The sequence below is a fragment of the Sander vitreus genome, chromosome 16, assembly GCF_031162955.1.
Source record: "Sander vitreus isolate 19-12246 chromosome 16, sanVit1, whole genome shotgun sequence".
In the NCBI taxonomy this organism is placed as follows: domain Eukaryota; kingdom Metazoa; phylum Chordata; class Actinopteri; order Perciformes; family Percidae; genus Sander; species Sander vitreus.
In genome coordinates this window covers 5,620,132-5,637,676 of record NC_135870.1, presented here as the reverse complement: position 1 = coordinate 5,637,676, position 17,545 = coordinate 5,620,132, and the positions used below count along the sequence as shown (strand labels likewise).

Below are 17,545 nucleotides of genomic sequence, written 5' to 3'. Positions count from 1 at the left end.
GAGCCACATGAGAACTGACCACTGCCAAACACCAACACCGACTGTCTTCACTGGCTGTCAGCACTACAATACTTACAGCTACATTCCAACCTTCATATGTTATATATAGAACACAGCACGGATGTTTACATTCCAATGGCACCTTTGTATATTCTTTGTGACGTATTACTTGTATTATAGGGCCACTACAACTCAGAAAATGTGCAATATCACAGCTGTTTTACAGAATTCATATTTTTTAATATACATAATATATTCTTTTCTCTACTTTTTATCACTGTTTGGTATGTGTGAATGCACCATCATGATTACAGCTTAATTCCGTTGTACAATGTTGTGAAATGACAATAAAGTAATTCTATTCCAATGGATGAGACAGGTCTACTGATAAAAAGTATTTTACTATATAGCTGCAATGGTTACGTTTTGGAACTACATTTCCCATAACCTCCTCTGGAGTTGGTCGGAGTATGGTTTGCTTCAAGTCCGCGTTGCAGTTCTCTTCACCTGTGAATTGTGCACACAACTTGCTTTGGGTTCGTTTCTCCTTTTGTCAATGTATTTTAGCCCTGAGACCCCATCAGAGCTGAAGTGGACCAGAAACAGAACTGAGTCCTCTTTAAAGTAAACGGACAATGTGAACGCACAAAGAACTGAGTCCCTTTTCTGTTGGTCCACAAGTTTTAAAGACGAGTATATGTGAAAACACTCTTTGTCACAATGAATCTAAAAAATATACAGTATGCATCACGTCTGTGTGTTTGATTTGACTGAGCTGTGTGTGACAGCCACTACTGCCACTAAAAAAGGGTTTTGTTAAACGGGCAAAATCAGCAGCCAAACTACAATAACTAACTTGCCATTGTTTTCAGAACACCAGCATGCAGCTTAAGCAGTATCTTTGCCTCGCGTCTCTCCCTCTGCACCACCACTTTAACTCCGTTTGTAAAACCTCTGACTTGGATCTTCAACTAATTGCTAACTTTCTAAAACTTTTCTTGCTTTGGACCTGCCGTCCTCTTGGAGTCAATCCAGCTCATTCTATTGCTTTTGTGAGGTACTCAGTAACGTTGGCTTTGAAAGGTGCTGTATAAATAAACCTCTAATTACTCACTGGGTACATCATGTCATTGCCTATACTGTATACACATTAGGATACAGATTAAACATTGCTTTCATTGTGGAGGCCCGCTCCACCATTTCTTTGCAGTTTATTCTTCGGAATGCAATTAACTCAACAAAGTTATATGTTTAAATGTATTCGTTTGAAGGTGTTTTCACTGTTTACAATGATGTTAGATTATAAAGATGACAAGTAAGTTTACATTGTGGCTGGAGAACAGAAAGAGTTGTTTACACTTACAGGCCAATGTCTAATCATTTTTGAGTAAGTGACAAAGATGGGTGTATTCCTCATCTAGATTTGACCCTGCGTGGCTCTTACTTTAAACCTCAACAAACTGTTTAAAAATCAGAAATGATACAGTATGACGTCATTGTGGCTTTCAATGCAGGGGTTAAATATTCTGATCCTGTGCATTAGGTCCCTTTGATCTGTGTCCTGCACCACACTGAAATGTTATTTGACTTATTTTGTAGAATGCCAGATAAATACCAAGCAGTCAGCTTTTATCATATTGTATTACTCATCATTGTTCGCAGCAGGCCATGGCGTTCACGGGAATCACAGTCCTTGCAACAAGGCCTCGTCTTATCTGCGGTGCAGGTGGCCTTTTGTAGGGCCTGGATGGACTTGAGGTCAGCCTCAGTCTGCACCCTGCTACTGGCACCTTATTCTTTAGCCCTCTTTCCACAGCATGAAGTCACGCTAAGCTCATACTGATCAACTGATATTGTGAAGTGCGTCAACTTTGTCATGTGAGCAGGCTTCCTGGCTGCAACCTTCAAACATGATGTTCACGGTACCAATAATAGCACACTGTAGAGAACATTATTATACATAGTAACAGCAGTAGATTCAATCCCTCTTTTTTTATTATGTTTTCTAACATTCACAGTTGACAATAAGTTAAAATTCTGGTACAAAGCTCTCGATCCACCGGTCAATTTTCGTTCCTACTCTCACCTATGGTCATGAAGGCTGGGTTATGACCGAAAGATCTAGATCTCGGGTAGAAGCTTAGAAGAGTGGCTGGCGTCTCCCTTAAGCGGGATTTATGGTTTTGCCGAGGCTCCACGCAGAGCTTTCGCCGTAGCCTACGTAAGTGGCCTGAAGTTTATACTTGTGCATTGGTGTGTGCGTCGATCTCTTTAAGAGAATAGCAGGGCCGGCGTGTGTGTGTGTGTGTGTGTGTGTGTGTGTGTGTGTGTGTGTGTGTGTGTGTGTGTGTGTGTGTGTGTGTGTGTGTGTGAGCGAAGAGTGACAGTGATTAGCTTGGAAAAGGAGAACCCGGAAATGAGTCGGGGGAAATGAGTAGGGGGAAATGAGTAGGGGGAAATGCGACGCTACCAAGCCACAGCCAAGCGGACCAATCAGAGTTGTTGCGGTGTGCGTCGCTGGGACGTGTAGTTAAATCTTTTGAGACGTGCACGTCAGGCTACGGCGTAGGGTCCGTACCTATGTACGTACCCACGGCATCGATTTAACGCATAAAAAAAAGAAGCATAAATTGGCCTTTAGAGATGAGGCTGAAGAGCTCAGTCATCTGTGAGGAACTCCGAGTAGAGCCACTTCCCCTTTGCGTCGAAAGGAGCCAGCAGAGGTGGATGCCAGAACCCCTGGGTGCCTCCCTAGGGAGGTGTTCAAGGCATGTCCAACTGGGAGGAGGCCTCGGGAAGACCCAGGACTAAGTGGAGAGATTATATCTCCACCCTGGCCTGGGAAGGCTTCGGGATCCCTCAGTCAGAGCTGGTTAACGTGGCTCGGGAAAGGAAAGTTTGGGTCCCCTGCTGGAGCTGCTGCCCCCTGCAGCCCGATCCCAGATAATTGGACGACGATGGATGGACGGATGGACGAATGGTGCCAATGAGCTCCAGTACAGTGCTAACACATTCTACTCTGCTTTATTAGATAATGTACACTGACTGTGTTTAGCCTGCTAACCCACTAAAAGTGACCGACACTGCTCAAAGCTCCTCGCAAAACATATAGGCCAATTACCAGCAAGAAATTGCACTACAAAAATGCTGAAGATATGTTTGTGGTGATTTAGAAAAGTGTCTCAATTACAAGGTAAACATATCAGCTCCTCATCAGCGTGTTAGCATTGTTATTGTGAGCATGTTAGCATGCAGATATTAACATTTAGCTCAAAGTATAGCCTGACGGCGCCAGGATGGATTTATACAACTGCAAAATGTCTCACTTGGGACATATGTTGGTCACAATTTTTAAATAACCAAATTTAATGTATACTTAAATGGTATACTAATGTTTGATTAAGTTATATGTAGGGCTGTCAATCGATTCAAATGTTTAAATCAAGAATATTCGCATGATTGTCCATTGCTAACTCGTGAATAATCGCACATTTTCTATCTGTTCTAAATGTAAACTCTCAAACAATGCAGTGTCAAACATCCAGTATTGTTCGGGCTCTTGTCCAAATATGGCAAATCAGCTCGCTGGCTGGCATGGAAAATAAAGAAGTATTTTTAAGACGTATACTTTCAATCACTCACTTATGACTCATTTTTGAATGAGTATCCAGGCTAATCCTGGTGAATACAATTCTGCTCGACTCTTTTAATATTTATTTATCCGATTTGATATTGGCTGTTATTCCCCCAACTGCGTTGCATGAATCTAGTTTGGAAACCTCCCAAAAATCTGCAGCATCCGAATACGTCTCAAGAAATCAAATCCACAGTTTAAGGGGCAGGACTCACTTGCCCTCCAACATTTAAGTGCCACCATCCCTGGTACTGATCATTCTGATGCACTACATTTCAAAACTACCAAAAAAAGAGCATGGAAACCTGACTGCGCTTGATAAAAAATTAAAACTATGCTCCAGTGAGATAACATGCATGCAAACACACACCTACGGGAACTTCTTTGCATGTAAACAGTTGTCCCGGTCCAACAGTCAAACTATTTTCCACTTCACAGCCGGGATGACATTCCTGTTCTCACACACCCCCGTCTTGCATCCAAAACTCAGACTGCCTGTGTCCACACTCAACAGCTTTATCTGAAAATGTTGCTCCAAACAATGTGCGTTCAATTTACTGCTTTGACGTTGTTTTCGTAAAGATCTCCATCAATCAACACTCAAACGCTGAAACAATAGTAACACTGGCAAAATCTCTTAATCGTAAATATACTCGCTGTTGACCAGTTTAACTGTTATTGCCTAACTGCTGTACAAAGATACAAACAAACCATAAAACTGTAAAACTGACTGTAAGAAAGTCATTTTTAATAGCTGCATCTAGTTTAAAATCTTCCGTACTGGCAAAAAAATAAATAATCTGAAATAACAAGCAATTAGGCTAAATGGCAATTTAATAACCATTAACATCATTACTGATGCAAACTTCCACACAGAATGCATCCATTTACAGTCAGACTAAACAGTGATAGCAGATTCTTCAGCATGCTCCAGCAAACAAAGGCCTGCATGACAGGATTGTGGATTTCTTTTTCAACACTGGCATTTAAAATGATGCTCACCGGGAGGGTTAGAAGCAACAGATAGTTGTCTTCCTCACATTACTGCTCCCACAACTGTGTGAGAAAACACAGAGTGCATCAATGTTTTCCAAAAGTTATTTTCCCCAAGATTATTCGCACACAGAAACTGTAAGGAAAAGATAAGGTTTTGAGAATTTTTCTGGCCTAATGTGGACGTGCATGTTCTCTCAAACAGCACAAGGAATAGTTACATCACATACCCTACGTGATACCACTGATGTGTGTAAACAAGTGCAATAATCTGAGTGTATGATGAGGATAAATACGGAAGTGCATGAGAGAATGCGATGCCTGTACTGCTCTGTACATCACAAAGGTTATGCACTCAGTTTTGGTATGTACATATCATAGAAATAGAATGGGTAAATAGAACGGCAAATGAGATGCCATTCGATGACAGCGGCCAATGTTTATGTGTTGTTGTTTTTTAGGTTGGACACTGAAAAAAACAGTCCACTAGAAAATGTTGCTATTGCAGCTGCTAATTCAGAGAAGAAGCCACTGACTGGACACAACCTCTGCATGACGTAAGAGGTCAAAGGGTGTCGTTTGCACGTGTACATTTACATTTGATTTATGGTTAACAAAATGTTTGTTGGGCTTTGTAGCCTAAGTATTGAAATATTAGGAAACTTAAGTTGCACAACAGGCTAAAGGGGCTTTGGAAACAGTTCTTTTTCATGTGAAAGAAGGATATATTAAAGGTTGTTTTATAAATTTGTATGATGGAATTCGAGAGGATAGTTTTTTTTTCATTTCTTTTTCAAAACACAGAAGCTATATTGTTAATGATCATTGAACTTTTGTGCTTCTAAACTAGAGGTAGTTGCGACGATGATGAAGAAAGTGATAATTCAGGCCGTACTGACCTGAGGGGTAAACACATGACTTGTGCATATATATATACACACACACACACACACACACACACACACACACACACACACACACACACACACACACACACACACACAGGAGTGTGATCAACAGGATTATCCAAATCCTGCAGGGAATGCCAGATGGGTTTAATAATAATTAGATACTCTCTCAGTCCTCAGAGAAAGAGGGGAACTGAGGAAGAGCTTAGGAACAGGGCACACAGGGCACACACAAACACACAGACACACACAGACACACACAGACACACACTTAACTAATGACACAAATCTATATAAGCTATTACATTTCTGGACCTAAATATTATTGGAGTATTCATTTCAGCTGTTAGACTAAATACTTTCATTCAATCCAGATACTCATATTGTGCCAATTTTATTCCATATTAGGGTCAGAGGAGACAAGTATCATAAATTAATGAAATGTGAGAATTAAAGAGCATGGCCCTGGTTGGCCTCTGAAGGCTAAAAGCTCAGTCCAGAAGTATATTAATTACATAATATTTATTAAAAATACCAAATAATGTCAGTTTTTTAAACCATAAGATCCAAAAAGTATAGTTTGGCAAAGTCAAATCGTACAGAAAAGGGTAAAACAATCATATAATATGTCTATTTCATTTTGTAAATCTAGGCCTGAATGGGTTAATCTATTCCGAAAGTCTGATGACAAGATCATCTGCTACACTACTTCTTAAAAAAACACAGCTATATCCTCTGGGGTTCGATCATAAATATGAAGAAGTATCTGTTCACATGCTCCCTCATGAGAGGGATCCATCAACAAGTAAAAAGCACACAAAAGATATGAAAAGACGTGTACACAACTCCACAACCTTATGATCTTTGTACTGAGGTTCTGATTCCCCACATGAAAACTGCTGCCGACAGACAATAGTCATTCTTAATTTTCACACTAACTTATTATTACTTATTCATTTGGTTTATTACGTTAAGAGCATCTCCCATAACAACTTGACTTTTGACAAGCCATACAAAATCTTAACTCAAGGTCCACTTATTTACAGTTTGTTTTTTTTAATCATGCAGACCGCTAATTTGTCATCACAAATATGTGGTTGGAACTTTTGGTAAAAGCAAGTAAGTGCAACTTGAGTTAAGGTTCTTTTTTTTGTCAAACAACTTGACTTTTACATGTAGCATCTCCCAAGATGAATGTAATGAGCTATTAACTAAATAACAAACTTGTTTTTTTTCCCTTTATGGCCTTATCTTTCTTATGTTAATAGCTTATTATGCACAGCATTGGACAATGTCTCCCAGCTAGTTTGGTATACTTTTAGCTTTGAAGCACAGCTGTCAGGGCCATAAAGTGTCCTGTGTTGTAAACTGAATTTAAGAGTTGTCAAACCACAGATGATCCTTTGACACTTGGCCCTTTGAGGCACACTTTCTCTGCATTGTTGCTTAAGAACGAAGAAAAAAGTTGGATGCATATATTTGCTCATCTGACAATGTATTCTGTTTCTGGGAACATTTTGCCTGGGGCTGCACTTAGAGATAATAAACAATAGTCAGTAAACAGGCTTTTGTTATAGCACACATGAGAGAGCTGACAGTGCAGAGCGTGCAAAGGGAATTCTGGGACAACTTCACCTTCAGCACACCAGCAGAGTTAAAGTTGTTCTTTATAAAACAAGTTTGGATGGAAACACTTTACCTCCTACAATTGATTGATTGATTGATTGATTGATATATAATGGTTTGTTGTTATTGCTAGCTGGTATTTCACTTTAGTTGTAAGCAGATTTAAGTGTTTATTAATATTTTTGTTAACAACTACAACTCCTCATGCGAGCGCCCATAGCAGAGTGTATAAACAGACAACAAATGGCAATATAGTAGTCATCATAATATCAAATGTCTTCATGTGAGCAGTTAGAATTGTTTAAGATGCCCTTATATTTGCTGACAACTACAATATAGTGTGTTATAAACCATTTAGTGCTAATGAATGCTAAATGGGGAGGGGGTTACAGTTAAAGTGTTATCATTTTTGAGCTGCCATGGTAGAACTGGACATGCATCTGTTGTATTGTTTACAGTCAAATGGGTCAGATCTAAGACTAACTGCACATCATTTGCATTAAAGGAATAGTTAAACCTGTTAGCCCACCTGTCATGTATTGCATGCATCATTGGGGAAACAATGAGAGTGAGAGCCAGTGATAACAGATGTATAGCCAATTCAATTATCATCACTGTTTCACAATGGTGGCTGCAGGGAGGGATTGGTGAAGGCAGTGAATGAGGGGAGACTGAATGAACTCAAGTCATTACTAATTAAAAGCACGAACCAAAAGGCTTGGGCCTCGAACAAACAAACAAACAAACCAACAAACCGACAAACCGACAGGCCTCCTCACGTGTGATTTCCACTCACGAGCCGGTGATGCTGCTGGCACAGTCACAGCAGCATCATCGTGTTTGGTTCCGTTATTAAACGCTCCCCGGCTGTATAGGCTACACAGTATATAGCCATACCTTGACGCTGGTGTGGCTGGTCTGCGTCTCGGCCTCGATGCGAATGTGTCCCCCGCTGTTCTCCTTGCGATCCCGGCACGAGTTGTTGCGCGAGTGGCGGCTCTGGTAGGCGATGACGGAAGGGATGGTCTCGGCCGCATCGCTCTTGATGAAGAGCCCGTGGAGCGTGGCCGCGGTGCCCTGGGAGATGGTGGTGGTCTGGTGCGGCGAGTTGGATTCGTCCGAGTCTCGGCAGTAGATCACCCCGCTCTGAGAGACGTGGATACTGGGAGCGCAGCCCATACCTCAGCGGCGACGCGCCTCCAGAGCCAGATCCCAGACAATAAACACCGACGCTTTTGGGTACCAGCTTCCTGTCGTCCACAGCTGCCTGCACACAGGCTGCCGTTTTCTCCGGGCATCGGCTGCGCGCTCGAATCGCTCTTTCCTCCACACACCTTCGTTTGAGTACATTAAGGGGGAGGAGGGGCATGCGAGCCGTGAATCCGGTTCGTCCTCAGGCTTAGCTCTATTGCAGGATCTTGGATTTCGATATCATATTCAGGACAAAAGGTGTTTCAGGCTTGAATCTAAACCTCACTGATGATGGCCTGTACCATCCGCTAGCGTATCTATGAAATGACCCGGACTAATGAATAAAATGACTAAATGGACTACCACCCGGCAGCTCTTCATAACCTCTTTATCCGGCTTTGTCTCTCCGCTCGTCTTCTGTGACATGTTTTATGAAATATCTTCTGTCTTTAGTTATTCTGCTTGCAGATCATTGGCCACGGTCCATCTCTCTCTCTCTCTCTCTCTCTCTCTCTCTCTCTCTCTCTCTCTCTCTCTCTCCCCCCCCTTTCTCTTTTTACATCACACTAACATTATATCACTACTTTCTGTCCATCATGACCCTCTATACCTCCCCCGAGGCAATGCCCTGACTCCAGGGGTCAGGCTGAATGTTATTAAAGAAGCAATGGAAGGTCGATGAAAAACCACTTCCCATCCTTCTCTTTTAGCTTCTATTTTAATTAGATTTATTGATAAAAAGATACTTAGATAATCTAATTTGTTTTGCCAAAATTGTGCAGCAGTCCAAGTGTGTGTGTGTGTTAGTGTGTGTGTGTGTGTGTGTGTGGTCCTGGAGGACTCGGGCTGACCTTTGACATCTGACCTTTGACAAAGCAGTTAGGAAGATATTTTGTCGATTCATTGATTAACTGTTTGGTCTATAAAATGTCAGCACATATAAGAAATTATAAAATGACATACAAAAAAATAAAGCAGATCCCACAAGGGCATAGAATACGTAAGTCTAAGGGCGTTTTTACACCGGTAGTTTGTTTGCTTTGGTCCGAATCAGCTGATTCACTCCTCTTATTGGTCGGATGTGTCTGGGGCAGGAGCAAGAAAGTAAATACAGGAAGAAGGTCCCGTGTGGACTAGTGCATATTTCTTACATCTCCATGGTCAAGCCAGCTCATTTCATCGAAATAATCAGACATGGTTTTGCGAGCGACGTTACTATGTCTGCTCTACTAAGACTTCGCTCTGCTCTGCCGGTGTCTGTCTCCAACTTTGGCGGTGGCTCTTTGACCACGGAGATGCGAGTGGCGGACGGCGAGCTTGGCTGCAGTCTATTTCTGTGAGAGAAACACTGCAAGCGGCTGCAGTTTGCATGCTCTGCCGCATCGCAGATTGCAAAGCACACTTGACTACAGGAGCCGTTAAAGCTCAGACTTGCGGCTAAACAGTTGGTGCAGTTCGAGGTCGGATCACGTTCTCACCACAAACTCACCGCTCCAGAGTTCTTTGAAAGTGCACTGAGACCACCTCATTAAGCAAGTTTCTTTTGGCGCGCACCCGAGTGCGATTGCTGCTTTCACACCTGCCCAAATGTACCGCACCAGCGGGGCAAACGAACTCTAGTGCGATTCAACCAAAATAAATGAGGCAGGCCCTCAGGCTATACTGATTGCACAAAGTATCCCTTAAATCATTTGGTTAACCGGAGGTGCTTCACCATTTTACGAACCCTAAGTAGACGTCTTCAAATGCTTGTTTTGTCTGCCCAAAACCCAAAGATATTCAGCTAAATATCATATATGACAAAGAATGAACTCAAAGAATGACTTGACTCTGCAGCTCCGCACAGCGTTTTAGCATCTTTTAGCCCATTGTACTTGTTTTTACAGCCCACAACTTTACTGTTTTGTTCTCACCGATCTCATCAGTCAGTTATTTACCACTAGTCTGTTTTACCGGATGTATGTATAAAGATTGCCCCAATCCAGCACCTGATGGCAGGAATGCTCCTCTCCTCCCATTATCTCTGCTATCTATTCTGCATGGGCAACATTGCTGCATCCAGGGCTTAGCGCAATATAAACAAGAGAAATACAAACAAGCCAGAATGTCTTTTGATACCAGAATGATAACTCGTGCAGCCGGACATTTCTGCAACACTGACACAGCACTGTGGAGAATCGTATTCAAATTCTTAGCTAAAAGATCTGATAAATCCACGGTGCGCTACCTGCTCAGCGCCAAACAGCACAGTTAGCCACTAGCTGGTGAACATAGTGGAGCATTCAGCAGCTAAAGAGTCAGATCTTTTTCATAGGAGTTCGTGTAAAACAATAACAGAGCTAAAAGAGAGTGAATATTGGACTGACATTCATCTAGTGAACACAAACACGACTCCAAATGGATGCCACTGTTGCTCGGTATCTGCTGAGAGTGCAAATACGTAAACATTCACCGCATAACTTTAAAGACAGTGTTATGTTTACAGGTTGTTTCTGCTGCCCTCAAGTGGCCAAAAACATTTAAATACACTCGACTAGTGCCAAGACAAGACCTTTTTTCCACATCGTCAACCCAAGTGGACCTTTTTTTGTTGTTGCTTATTACTGATCTATAAAGCATTACAAATGATGTATTAACCATTTATAAACTTAGTTACAATGTATAGGCCCTTTAGAAAGTATCAGTTATTATAAAGTGGTGCTTGAATGAACTTAAATATCTCCTGTACATCACAGGGAACACTGGATCAACGTGCCTCCCTATAGACACAGTTCATCTGTCAGGACATTATGTGTCACGTGTTTAACTAAACACTTATTATGCAATATTTTCTACCCTGAAACAAGTAAAAAATAATTAATTCAACACTGCAGGCCTGGCTTGTGTGCAGGTCGGGAATTTAGCAAAGCATACCATTTCAGTGAGTGACACTGAGGAGACTATCAGAATCACTTCGTCCACAGTTTAACCACATAAATATAGAGAGTTGATTTATTGACTCTCCGAGGATCCCCTGAGACATATACTTTGGAAATAACAGCTGGAAAAGTTGTCCTAAAACTTTCTATGACTCCAGTGTACAACGTGAAGGAGGGAAAGATCACAGAAGTGGAAAGTAAGAACTAAGAACATGTACTCAAATACAATTCTGAGATACCAGTTTTATACTACTTGATTATTTGCATTTTCTGCTACTTTATGCTTCTAATGCACTACATTTCAGAGGGAAATACTGGACTTTTGACTGCATCACATAACAGCTATAACTACTTTACAAATTGAGATCTTACATACAGAACATGTGATTTGCTTATAAAATGAGTCATTAGATTAATACAACTTAACATAAGAAATAGCTCCACCTCGACCAGCTACGACATTAAAAGGCTAAAAATACTCCAATGATATGGTATATTATAGTTTAACATTGGCAGGGGCCATATTTTCTACAGTGAATATACTTTTACTTTCGATACTTCAAGTATATTTTGCTAATAACACTTAAATGTATTTTTACTAAAGGAACATGCAGGGATGTTACTTATACTGGAGTTGATACAATATGATATTGCTACTTTTACTTAATTAAATGATATAAATACTTATTTCACTTTAAGTATAAACTAATTTCACTCTAAGTATGAACTTATGTCTGTGTGGTTATTTGTATTCGAGAGCACTAATACATCTTATTTAACACTTCAGCACTCTCCTGTTGAGACTGCAGACAGCCCCCTGGTGGTAGGCCTCAGATATTTGGTGCTCAGGTTGTTTTAAAGCTCCTCATTAATGTACAGGCTGATGTATCTAAAATATCCTCACACATGTCCGAGTTCACCATCACAGCCATAGCTTTACGCTTCAACATCCAGATGTTAGTTGGCAGTCTTGGCAAACCACAAATTTCAGCAAGTATGTAAACTATGACCACACAACAAACTACTGTATATTAACTAACCTCGATTATGAGAGTCGCACACATTAAACCACCTGCTGATAAATCTTTTCCATATGTGCTTTTTTCTAGAGTTATATAGAGCTTTAGAGTTGTTGCATATCTTTAAATATTTCTCAGTCCACAGAACACAAAGAGTAATGCAAATATACGTTCAGCAAATGGGACTATAAAGATGGGACAGCCTGATAAAAAATAAAAAAAAATACTTTTTTTTAAAAAATTTTTTTAAGTTTTAGACTTTAGGAGATTTAGGCACTAAAATAGGCTGTTGTATTTTTCCATGCCATCTCTTACACACTCTCTCGTCCACTTTACTTACTTTTTTGTGCTCCTTAATGAGTTGTAAGTTAAAGGCAAGAAGTGTGGCAGTGGTTTAGGTGTGTAGGCTTTTGTTAATGATTCCGAAAATGAATTAGGCCTGTTTAGAAAATATGTAGGCCTAATATTAAAGTTCAATGGAAAAGAAGCGTATATTACAGTTTTTCCACAGAAAGAACGAAGCAGCACTTTGCTTACTGCAGTAAGCTCCTACCTTTTGTGGTCCATTTGGAAATAAAGCACTTTCCTCTGATGATAGTCCACTCATGTCTTAAAGCCACGGAGTTTTGTCCTTCAATATAAAATCTAAATAACGAGTAACATAAACTGTTTACACTAAACATAGGTCTGCATATGTATAATACTGTATCTAATAACCGCGTTAATAGCTGCCGAGATACGCGGTGTCCCACAGGTACCTAGCGGTGGACAGTTAGTTAGATTTCGGCCTCTGAACTTCCAAACCCTCTCGGTTCAAACTGCACCGTCCAGTAGGCTCGGTGTCCGTGCGGCCCTAGTGTCCCCACAGTACGGCAGCAACATGACAACAGCGGTGGGTGAACTAGCCTATTTAGATCATATTTTAAGTAAAGGTATAGAACAAACACTTTAAATACAAGTCAAAGTCCTGCATCAAAGTACTTTGTCAGTTAAATGTTCAGTGTACCCTATTATTTAGGCTAATTGTTATTACTGATAAACTGACATTTTAAAAAGAAAGCTACAATATTATCCTCAATGAACAGTAGGCCTACTGCTACTTTAAATAATGTTTACTCAAATACAAGTAGCCCAAAAATGACTTTGCTAAAAATGCACTTAGATACAAGTAAAAAAAGAAAGAAAAAAAAGTCAGTTAAATGCGGGCTATTCTGAGTAAACATGACAGCATTAGTCTATCTTAAAAAGGGAAAGGGAAAACTTGTATACGATGGTATAACTATCCTTTTCAGACTCTATTTATTTTTGACAGCACAGCTCAAGATCAACAGGAAAAGAAGGAGAGAGGGGACGACACGCAGCAAAGAATCAAGTTTCAAGTCGGAGTCGAAACCGCGTCGTAGGAGGTAAGACACCTGATCATGGGGCGAACGCTCTACCAGTTGAGCTAAAATACTGCGCCTTTACTTCATGGCAGAAGCTAAATGGAACTATTAGTATACAACCACCTTCCTCGGTCGTTTTATAGAAGCAACAGCAGATACACACATCGCACAGCAGACAACGCACTATAAACTCCACTGCATCCACACACATATCACAGCAAAAAGATAGACTGCAGTTTCTGCACAAGATGAGCGACTCACCTGTCAGAACGTGAGTCGAAGTCCTCTCAAATCTGCTCCAGGTTCAATTTTTTTCCATTGCCAAAGTCCCCTGAGCCTCTCTGTACTATCATACTGTCCACTGTACAAACACTCCTCACTGAAGGTAAAAGTTCCTCAGTGAAGTGAACAGGCATTTCTTTTCTTTTTTTGGCATTCAGCACGTTAGCCATGCTAGCCAGATCCAGCACGCACCTGTTGTGGGTTTGTTGGATTTGCGTCACAGAGTTAAATCAGCGACAGCAAAAAGGATATTAAAGAGATTGAAACTTGATATTGAATATTCTTGCACTTTCTGTGAACTAGAAGAAGAAACAATCTGTCACTTGTTATTTCACTGTAGCCTACGGCTACTAAAACAAAAATTGGATTGATGTTCAACATCTTATAAGAAGGAAAACTGGGCAATCAATTCAGTTTGAGGATAAAGACATTGTTATTTGTTTTGAAGGCAATGAGATGGACAAAGATATTGCTTATTTTGTACAGTTAATCTTGTTATTGGGAAAAAAAAATCCACATTCACAAGAAGAAAAGGCCGGACTCCAAACCAAACTTTGAACACTTTTTTTCAAGAACTGCACCAATACGGCAACACTTTAAGAGACATTAAAAATAAGAAGGCAATTAAGACTGATTTTGTGTTTGATAAATTTCTCATGTACCGAAGATACATTTGATTTAATTACATTTTCTATTACCTTTATTTATTTTTTACATATATTTTCTCTGTACCTCTGGTACTGACTTTTTGTGTATGTACATAAGATAATATAAGATAAAACAATATTGTCTGTTCACAGGGGACATTTCCTTGCATCGTCTGCTCCAACAGTCAACAGATAACATAAAAAAAACACATCTGTATGGTCACCCAACAACGTCTGACACACCTTTCCGTCTCTCTCTCTCACACACACACACACACACACACACACACACACACACACACACACACACACACACACACACACACACACACACACACCTGATCTAAACATAACATATTTATGCTGGCGGTGTACCTTTGTTCTTCAAATAATAATAACAAAAAAAGAGTTAAATCAGTGATTAATTAAGGTATATGCAATCTTTCTGTTTTGTTTTTTTACAGCAATGCTCAACATCCTATTGAGATAAAAAAAATAAATAAGTACAAGTAAAAGTACTAGTCCACTGATTTTTTTAAATGACTCAAAAAGTAGAAAAAACGATTTTGTTACAGTAACGAGAGTAAATGTAATTTGTTACTTCCACCCCTGATTTGATTTTAATGTTTGAAGCAGGTCCAGTTATGTATTGTTGTATAGTCTAAACTATAAAGTATCACATTTGATAAGACCAGCATGTATTTTGGGTGCAAACTCCTAATCTGGAAAGTATTCCGCAATGGTGAAAAGTACCTACATTTACTCAAGTAAAGTCAGAATTTGAGGTAATGATACTTAAGTATTTCCAATTTACACTACTCTATACTTCAGTTCCACTACATTTAAGAGGTAAATATTCTATATAAGCAACTATATTTATTTAAAAGCTATACTTTGCAGATTGCAGTCTACATTTAGGATTTTCCGTACAAAACATATCCACTTTTAGTATATGATGCATTTTATAATTAAACTACCATACACACACATACACACACACACACACACACACACACACACACACACACACACACACACACACACACACACACACACACACACACACACACACACACACACACAAAACGCCATTGAAGTTATTTCTACTTGTGACTCTGGCTTACGTATTATTGCATCAGAAGCCATTCTAACAGAGGAGTACACTTTGCTAATAAGACTTATTTTACCTACATGAAATTGTCAATACAGGACTTGTCCTTGTAGTGGAGTATTTGTACCTTGAGGAATTGACACTTTTAACCCTCATGTTGTCCTAGGGTCAAATTTGAACCGTTTTTTTAACTTTTAACTACCCAATTTTAATGACCCAAAATAACATGGATGATTCCACACAACGCTCTTTGGCAAGTACACATCTCTACTTTCATTTATTTTGAGGTGTTTTATTCAATTTTATAGCATTTGAAAAAAAAAACATAGTATTGAGTAAAAGTTGACATATTCCAGTCTGTGATTATCCATCAACATACATTCCTTTAATTTCAGTCTAAATAATTCCTAATTTCTGCTTTTCTAACTCAAAAAATAGGTATAATTTCCTTTAAATGAGGTTTATTGACCATAAATTCCAAAAATAAGTGTAAAACTAAAGTTATTAAGTTAGTGTTACATAGTGTTGAAAACACAAAACACAAAATATTCAAAAAAGCATCAAAAGTGTTGACAAATGGACAAGAACATAAGAAAAAGTTAAAAACATTGATAAAAGGCTTCAACAAAAGTGTTGCTTTTCATTCATTCATTCATTTTGAGATCTGAAGATAGTTTCAGTTGTAAGGCTGCATTTCAAATCAACATCAGACATTATAGACCTTTTCAATGGAATTCCATTGCTAGGCTGGGCCCCTTGTTAACTTCCTGTCAGTTGATGCCATTCACTTACACTGCAACAGGAAATCAACTTGGGTCCATTTAGAATGTTTATGTTTATCTGTGAAAATCTGTGAAAAGGTCTTGTCCAGGGTGCAGACATGTGGGCAAATGAAATAATGGCCTGCTTTAATGGAAAATGGCTGGTTTTGTAATTCATGAACAAGATTTTGGATCTGTCTGTATAGCAGCAGAGAACACTATGACCCGATGCGGCACTGAGTGCATCAATTAGTTGCCTTTTTGAGGTTAACAACCAGTAGTGAAATGTTTTTGAGGTATATGCATATATTCATAGAACTGGGAATGATTATGAAGAGGTGTTATAAACGTATCTCTTCTCAAAAAGCTGTTTTCACACGAAGACACATTGTCAACAAAGAGCTTTTCATAATGCAGCTGGAGCACGACGGATATGTTTCATGTCCTGCAGTGTGTCCAGATCATGGCCCAGTTTATACACGTTTCTGGAGGGAGGATTCAAAGAAATGTGGATGTTGGCTGACTCACTCGTAAACAAGAGATGAGGGGCGTGAATAACTAGAGATTGTCGTGTTTTATGCTCACTGTCAACACAGAGCTCCACTTTTGAGCAAAATTGAAATTTTGAATGTCAAACATTTCATTTTTTTTGCATTCTGGTGATTTTTTCTGCAACAATTTGTGCCTTTTCTGCTTCAATTTATGGTGCAAATGTCTTTATTCATTTAAAGGAAATTATAATAGGCTTTTTTTAAGGGGGTGATTATTGGGGGGTTGTAACCCCCCAATCCCCCCTGTAAATTATGTTTTCTAACATTCCCAGACATAAACAAATGTTCTTTTTAATGGCATAGAAGCTGTGTGTTGTTTTACTGACTCTATGATATTTACCTATTTATATACTCCTTAAATGGTGAAGCAGTTTGAAGACAAAGAGAAATTTACATTCTTAATTGAGTAGACAGTAAAACTGAATCTTAATCATGACTATTGTGGTGCATAATCATGTTGCAGATTGAAATTGCAAGACCTGCAAGAAGTTAATGGATAGGGGTGGGAATCACCAGAGG

General features: G+C 39.6%; 1 protein-coding gene across 1 annotated transcript in view; it reads right to left on the bottom strand.

Annotated features, from left to right (window-relative positions):
* The window catches only part of pde8b (phosphodiesterase 8B), a 56,620-nt gene extending 47,752 nt beyond the window's left edge, over nt 1-8,868 (bottom strand). Inside the window, exon 1 of the mRNA XM_078271131.1 lies at nt 8,059-8,868. Coding sequence (XP_078127257.1) covers nt 8,059-8,340 — 282 coding nt within the window. The 5' untranslated portion in view covers nt 8,341-8,868. The remainder of the gene's footprint in view (nt 1-8,058) is intronic.
* Nucleotides 8,869-17,545: the final 8,677 nt, after the last annotated feature.